We start from the raw sequence: 7176 nt of genomic DNA, 5'->3' as shown, positions 1-7176 counted from the left end.
AAGTCCCCTTGGTCACTGGTTCGAGTCCTGCTCTCCTCAATATATTTTGTTTATACTCTTCAACAAGGCGCTGCAGCTGCAAATATGCAGGTGTAGCAGCGAATTCTAGACAACTGCACATCTTGGCTTTCCTAGACAACTGCACACCTAGGCTCTCCAACCAGCACGAATCAACTTTACACGTTCACCCCCCCGTGCGAAGCCGGGTCATGAACACTAGTCTAATCTATAAAAACCCTATGTTTGCCACTTGTCCGGCGGCTGTGTCCCACAGGACGGCAAGCGCGACAGTGTGGACACGGCACCCAACCCATGGGAGAAGGCCTCTGCTGACGCTCGAGTTTGCAAAGTGACGCGACTGGTATGGTTATGACTGATGCTGCACTCACCAGGACGGTGTTTGTGTTATCTGGAAAAGTCACTGGTGGTCACCCGTCGACTTGCAAGGCTGTGTAGCCAACGGCTCGAGGAGGCGACGAGCAGGTTGAAGGACACTGACGAAATAGAGGCCCGTCTTCTCTGACGAGCTGCGCTCGTGGAGCAGCCAGAGAAGCTACAGGAGACCGGCCACCATTATTGCCGTGGCTCCTCGAACCCCGTCAGGCCCTCTGATTGTGTCGAGGGAGCGGAGAATGGTTTCGTCGCCTTGGATTGGATATAAATCACTGCAAGTAGCCAATTCATTTTGCCCATTCACCTTTCGTCCACCAATAGTATCACGGGAAGTGGGTTCATGTGGATTATGCTGCCGACAGCGACAGGTCAACAAAAGGCGACGCGACTCCACCGCCGGTCGTGTGTGTCCTGGCTTCACGGGCATGCATATACTTGCTGTGGCGTGATCCTTGTCGTTCTTCTCGTCCATAACTTCCAGCAGTACCGCATGAAGTTTTCGATCCTCGAGGAATCCCGGAATACGATTGTCTTGATTGCAAACTATCGTGACTCGACGCGATGTGCCGAAACGTTGCAGTCGCTCTTCACGAACGCCGCACGACCAGACCTGGTCTTCTTGAGCTTCTACGATCAGATCTACCACGACGAAGTCACGTGCATGGATGCATTCTGCGCCAAGGTAGGCGAAGCGAATTGCCGACGGAATGCCGTTCGCCGCAACGACACGCTGGACGCGGCACTTGCGACAGGGCCAACCAAAGCACGATACGAAACGGAGAAAGGCATCGACCTGACCAAGGATACCTTTGCCTTGGCCATCGACTCGCATCTTGTGTTTGTGTCGCACTGGGACATGCAGCTCAAAGCAGAATTCGACGCAGTTCGGAACCCAAAAGCGATATTGACAGCATATCCCAAATCGACGACCCGCACATTTGACCGATGGACGACGCAGTGGTTTGGCCTAAGTACTTCAGCTGCTCGTTGCGTGACCTCATGCATGTTCGTAGGTACGACGTCCATTATGTGCTATGCACGGATCGAAACGACGGATGGCGATGCGATGGTGCAATACAGCGCGCCGGCGCAGCACTTCGTTCCCCATCGCATGTCGCCCATCTTGATCAGCCAATTCGCGGGAGGTTTTAGCTTTGGTCCAGCCACCGCGGCGCTCGACGTCCGGAATGACCCATTCACGCCCTACTTGTTTCACGGCGAAGAGTACTCGAAAGCAGCGCGGCTGTTCACACACGGGTACGTTAGAAGGTCGTTCATCGCGTCATTTTAGTTCGTTAGTCACGGTAGTTAGTCCCATTGTTCATTAGTTAGTACTTCATTGTCCGCTAGTCCGTTCGTCCTGACGATGTCTCCAGGTACGACATGTACGCGCCGATTCGAGACGTCGTGTACCATCACTACGAAGCGCGCCCTGTCGTGTGGGAGCGCGACTGGCCGGACCGCTACATTGTCCAGCAGCGCTCGAAGCGCCGGATCCGCACTGTCCTGGGGCTCCCCGTGACGTCGGACGACTTTGACGCAACCAACATCACACAATTTGGACTGGGGACAGCGCGCACGATGGCCGAGTTCATCGCGTTTTCGGGTATCGATCCACGGGCGCAAAAGGACGGAGACAACACGCAGCAGTTCATGAACTGCGGCACGTTGACATTCGTCGAGCCTTCGGTAACAACGACGAATACGTGATGATAGTAGAACGTGTGGGTGGGGCGATGGGTCGCGCTGCATACAACAATGAGAGCGGATCGGAGTCGGATGCGAGTCTGGATTACGCAGGGGGTGTCGGCTGTGCCCAGCGTTGTTGTCGGTGCTCTCACCGCTAGGTGCAGTTCTCCACTTCATGATGGCATTCCGCGGGACAGCCAAGGTGCATGGCTCTTGCAACGAAGTTGCCATAAAGCTGCGCCAATTTTTGCACCTTATCAAATGGAGCTTGAACAAACTCACCCAGGAGGACAAGAAGCGTCGCGTCGAAGATATCCATCCGCCGTCGCGACGGCACATAACGACTTGCATGTAACTGGGGAAACTGATGTCGGTTCCGTTCATCGTGGGCCGAACGTCTCCCACGTCGACATGGTCGCATGGGATTGCTGGGATTAGCCACCGTTCGCGCATGGGCGGGAGAGTTCAAGTACCGACTTGACGAGCTCATATCGTCCCGCACCGGTCAAATTGCCGTGCTCGTCGTCGTCGGGTGTGCCATCATCGTGGGCGTGAGCCCCATCGTCATGTACAGCCACCGCACCACCTTGTTCATGTCGCTCTACGAGACAGCCGTCGACATTCTCGACCCGAAGATCGACATGGTATCCAGTGACAACCACGATACGTTTGCCTTTCTCTGGGTACGTTGCCCACCTAGCCACGGTGGCGACCCATTTCGGCGACGTTAGATCTCGCGGGGATGGACGTTCGTCGGATTTGTCCTGACGTCGCTGTACGCCAACGTGATGGTGGGTTTCGTGGTTGACTGGATCCTCGTCAAAGTCGAGGCGGTCGACAAGGGAGCGCGCCCGATCGTTGAGGCCGGCCACACGGTACATGTTGCTCATCACAGGATGAAGGTGTCGCTGACAAACTCGTCAAGGTGATGCTAGGTTGGGGCGACAAAAGCCTCGGGTTTCTCCGGGAGATCTGTCTTGCCAACGAAAGCGAGGGCGGCGGCGTGGTCGTAGTCCTGAGCGATCGACCAAAAGCCGAACTCGACATGGAAATCCACGCGATGGTCGAGCTGCGGGGAACCAAGATCCTATGCTTCAAGGGAAACCCTCTCTTTGCCGCGGACCTCCTCAAGGTGTCCGTCCACCGCGCCAGAAGCATCACGATCATATCCACCCTCGCCGACACCAGCGCCTCCGACGATGCCCTCGTCCGCGTGCTGCTTACGCTAAAATCGTTGGTACACCCGTCGTGTTTCCGACCGTGCCTGCGAAACCAGCTCATGCCGCTAGAACCATCCTTTGCAGGGCCATATTGTCGCAGATGTTGGCCAACTCGACAACAAACACTTCATGCGTGTTGTCGGTGGCGATATCCTTGAAGCGCTCGTGTCACGGCATATTGTCGGCCGGCTCGTCGTGCTCTGTTCCAGGTCGCTGCATCTCGGTCGGGTGTACAACTCGCTCTTAGGCTTTGGTGGCCACGAATTCTACTTGAACGAGTGGCCAGAGTGTATCGGTGTGCCATTTGGCGAACTCTACACCCGCTTTGAATCAGCTATCCCCATCGGGCTTCGCACAAGGTACGTGGTGCCCATACAACATGACACGTTTTAGGTTGCGACTGGCTTGTGTTTAGATCGGGACAAGTTCTGGTGAAGCCTCGAGCGAGCCGACTCGTCGAAGAAGGCGACGCGATTATAGTCGTGGCTGAAGACAACGACTCGTACGAAGCTGAGGCGGGGCCAATTTACATTCCACCAACGAACAACTGGAGCCATTCGTTTCAGAAACGGCCTCTGCCCGCGCCACCCAAGCGCATACTCGTATGCGGTTGGCGGCGTGACCTCCACACGATTCTCATGCTGCTCCAGCGCCTATCCTTGCCCGGGACCACCGTCGACTTGGTCAATTCCGCAGACGTCGACGAGCGCCTCGAGACTTTCCACGCCGACGGTCTTCACCTCAACGACCTGACGAACCTCCAAGTCGCGCATATCGTGGGCAGCTGCACGTCTAAGCGCCAGCTCACCGACGTCCGCGTCGGATCCTATGACTGTATCATTGTCATGACGGACAAAGAGACCGACCACGATCTGATGTCGAGCGACTCACAAATCCTCAAGACCGTCATGTTGTTGCGATCGATGGAAGTCCAGCAGAACCGCGGCGAGATGCACCACGTGCCGTGCATCGCCGAAGTCATGGACACGCGCACGCAAAAAACGATTCGCCAAAACACCTTCATCGAAGCCGCGGCCGAATGGGTCAACTCTAACGACTTGGTACGGTGGTCTCCCGGGGCGAGTGTCTTCAACGCATTCCGCAATCTTAGGTGAGCCGGATGCTCGCAATGGTGTCCGAGAATCGCTTCGTCAACGCCATTTTAGACAATATCCTGGGCGATTATGGCAGCACGTTTGACGTGTTGCCGGCCTCCAGGTGACAATTTAGTCTCCATTTTCCTTGAGCTTTATGCCACTTGTTTTCAACGGAATGGCATCGTCAGTTATGCCGACGAGACGGAATCGTTGAGCTTCTGGCAGATCGCACGGCGCGCGAGCGTCCTCTACCACGAAATCGCCTGTGGCTATGTGTACATGACCAAGACCGGTGACGACGCAGCCCCCATTGTACTCAACCCCAAGGACAAGTCCACGTTACGATGTTGGAACAAGTTTTGCATCGTCGTCCTGCGCGACTCGGCCCACCGTGCGACCTGTTCCGATCGAGACGAGTCGCGCTGGAAAATCAGCATGGTACATACCGTCGAACCTGTTCGGTTCGTGCTCGCCATGCACCTCACGTTTGTAGCTCCGGTCGTTCGGACCACACAAATCGATCAAGACTAGCAAAGGTCGTCGACCCGTTGATAGAAAACCACTGTCGCAACTGGCCGAGCTCGCGGTGATGGGCCATCTCCCTTCTACATTCACTGGTCCTCACAATACACTCGACTCGGAGCCCCTCCTATCGTGCATAGCCACATCGCCAAACGAGCCCAACGACGGCGAAGTCGCCATTACAATGGAAGAGTCGTCCATTGGTGTTTCGCAGGACACACCTGCCATCATTGCCAGGACCGACATCAACGTCAAACCCATCACGCCATGGGAGGCCGCCATACGGGTCGAGGACGAACTGGCCAACCTGCAGCAAGCCTTGGCATTTCTCGTTACTGCCACGGCACCTTCAATTCAGCCGTGACGTCTCAATGAAGACAAGATGCACTTCATGACCTGTCGCGCGCTCCACACAACGCACGACCCCAGTGCGACTAGACATGCCATCCACGTGGATTGATTGTACACATGCCATTGGCCTTCTGCCCGTCCACGGCGGCGATAAACCCTGCGAGAACTCGAAGACGGCCATGAACGCTTGGCCAAGGAATGTCGCAATTCGGTCGGCGTCAAAGGTATCACGTCCCGGTCAAGCGGCTTCGCGCGGAAGTTCTCAAGGGAATTCTGGGGGCTCTGATGTCTACCGAGTGGTGTTTTGTGACTTAGTGCCCTCCAAGGGCGACCACTCGTCCCAAGTGCCCCGCGTCGGCTAGGTATTCCAGTCGTACCGGTCGATTCCCCCGTGGCAAGCTGCCGTTTGATACGCAGATTCAAAGCTGGCCGCTTTTGGGACACAAATTGAAATCGCGATGTATCCATCTTCCCATGTGGAGTGATAAAGGCACTTGTCAAGTCGAGATGGAGGACGAGTTGCCATCGTTGCAGTCTGGTCGCCTGAGGCTTCGCCGCCGTCATGCGCGTGTGCATGCGGCTGCTGGCGCCGGACGGCATGTTCTCACGTGTGGGGAAGGGAGTTTGTAGCCAATGCCGACAAAGCACGTGGGTGGCAACGGATCTCGATTGCTTCCATGACCCACTGGATTACCTTCCTCGACTATACACACTACAACGGTGCTCTCGCTCCGGCAATGCAAGCCGTCTTCCGTAATGTTTGCGAAACCAAAGCCCACGAGTGCACGACGCCCGACTTTGCGCCAAAATTCTTTCCCCTCTCGATCTCGACAACTATCACAACTGCCGACGAGGTACGCTGCCCCAAAGAATTCCTTTTCCTGTTTTCATGCATCAGCCATACAGCGCTTGACAACACGGTCCATTTTGGCTTGCAAGCCGTTGATGGGGTACGGTCGATCGCAACCACGGAGTCGATCCAGATATTGGTGGCACGAGACGCCGGCCTCCTTGGCGAGTTTCGCAGCGGGCGGTGATGTCGATGTTTCCAGTCTCTTAACGTGTCGTACACTATTTTGGCGCGGTTTTCACGCGGCAACGAGTCGATGGTCAGCTTGGAGAGGCCGAAGCCGGCCTTGAAGAAGACCTGAAACCCCGAAACCTCGACGCAGGATGTGAAGTTCCAGCGACAACAGTGTACACAAACAGATTTATGACTTCGTTGGTCTTGGCCTTGGACTATAAGACGTGCAAACAATTTGGTCGAGGCTGTGTTTGCATTTACTGTTAATTCACTTCTGTCGCCATATACTGTAATACGCTAACTGTATACTCCCTCTGATCCAAATTACTTGCCCGATAAGAAAATTTGCTGTATGCCTCCCAAAATAAAAATTGACCACCTCCACGAATTTATTATTTCGGGCACAGATTATTGCAGGTGTAACGTTACAGTTTGCGTGTCGCATGACAGTCAAAATTCGCGATTTCGAGGAAACGGACCTCACCATTCGACGAACATTAGCCACAAGCTCGTCAATGGATCGTGCGGCCTCGCGGTGTTGCAGCGACTGCAGCACGGCAAAGAGCCCCAAGTCCAAGACGTTGAAGTCGGGCGAGTTCGGCGGCTGCGGTGCCAAACGAAAGGTCCACCCCTTGGTCTTGAACTCGTTGAAGACCTCTTGTAGGCGCTTGTCGGACACCGTCACGTGGGTCTTCGCATTGTCGTGCTGGAGCACGATCTCACTTGCGTCGCCCGGCCAGAGCTGCACGATCGAAGGCAAGACTTTGTCCAAGAGGTACGCCCGATATGCAAAAGGCGGCATAGTGAAAACCATGAAGAGTGTTGGTCCTATATAATGCATGTTTTATATGAATCTATGTAAGCAAATTTTAAAACTCGG

At 55.1% G+C, this 7176-nt stretch overlaps 5 protein-coding genes across 6 annotated transcripts; 3 read left to right on the top strand and 2 right to left on the bottom strand.

The window, feature by feature from the left end:
- Positions 1-734: 734 nt before the first annotated feature.
- Positions 735-2432, top strand: H310_02639. 2 transcript variants are annotated; one of them, XM_008866212.1, is made up of 3 exons: positions 735-1364; positions 1407-1650; positions 1770-2432. In XM_008866212.1, exons 1-3 carry the CDS (start codon positions 743-745, stop codon positions 2101-2103), a joined length of 1200 nt encoding a protein of 399 aa, XP_008864434.1. In that variant the 5' UTR covers positions 735-742; the 3' UTR covers positions 2104-2432. The 2 variants fall into 2 exon arrangements, with proteins under 2 accessions (XP_008864434.1, XP_008864435.1); XM_008866213.1 differs by having other exon boundaries at positions 1407-2432.
- Positions 2433-2501: 69 nt separating this feature from the next.
- On the top strand, positions 2502-4524 carry H310_02638 (hypothetical protein; the record flags this gene model as incomplete). Its single annotated transcript, XM_008866211.1, has 6 exons — positions 2502-2765; positions 2814-2957; positions 3008-3319; positions 3372-3661; positions 3718-4363; positions 4414-4524. 6 exons carry the CDS (start codon positions 2502-2504, stop codon positions 4522-4524), a joined length of 1767 nt encoding a protein of 588 aa, XP_008864433.1.
- A 386-nt stretch (positions 4525-4910) lies between these two features.
- Positions 4911-6016, bottom strand: H310_02637 (hypothetical protein). Its single transcript, XM_008866210.1, has one exon. The coding sequence runs from the start codon at positions 5870-5872 to the stop codon at positions 5276-5278; it is 597 nt and encodes a 198-aa protein (XP_008864432.1). The 5' UTR covers positions 5873-6016; the 3' UTR covers positions 4911-5275.
- Positions 5950-6487, top strand: H310_02636 (hypothetical protein; the record flags this gene model as incomplete). Its single annotated transcript, XM_008866209.1, has 2 exons — positions 5950-6126; positions 6179-6487. 2 exons carry the CDS (start codon positions 5950-5952, stop codon positions 6410-6412), a joined length of 411 nt encoding a protein of 136 aa, XP_008864431.1. The 3' UTR covers positions 6413-6487.
- Positions 6488-6620: 133 nt separating this feature from the next.
- H310_02635 (hypothetical protein) lies at positions 6621-7098 on the bottom strand (the record flags this gene model as incomplete). The annotated part of the gene is made up of 2 exons (XM_008866208.1): positions 6621-6644; positions 6781-7098. 2 exons carry the CDS (start codon positions 7096-7098, stop codon positions 6621-6623), a joined length of 342 nt encoding a protein of 113 aa, XP_008864430.1.
- Positions 7099-7176: the final 78 nt, after the last annotated feature.

This window comes from Aphanomyces invadans (assembly GCF_000520115.1).
Source record: "Aphanomyces invadans strain NJM9701 unplaced genomic scaffold supercont1.4, whole genome shotgun sequence".
NCBI classification, from domain to species: domain Eukaryota; phylum Oomycota; class Saprolegniomycetes; order Saprolegniales; family Verrucalvaceae; genus Aphanomyces; species Aphanomyces invadans.
The sequence above is the reverse complement of the archived record's forward strand: the minus strand, read 5'-3'. Positions and strand labels throughout refer to the sequence as shown.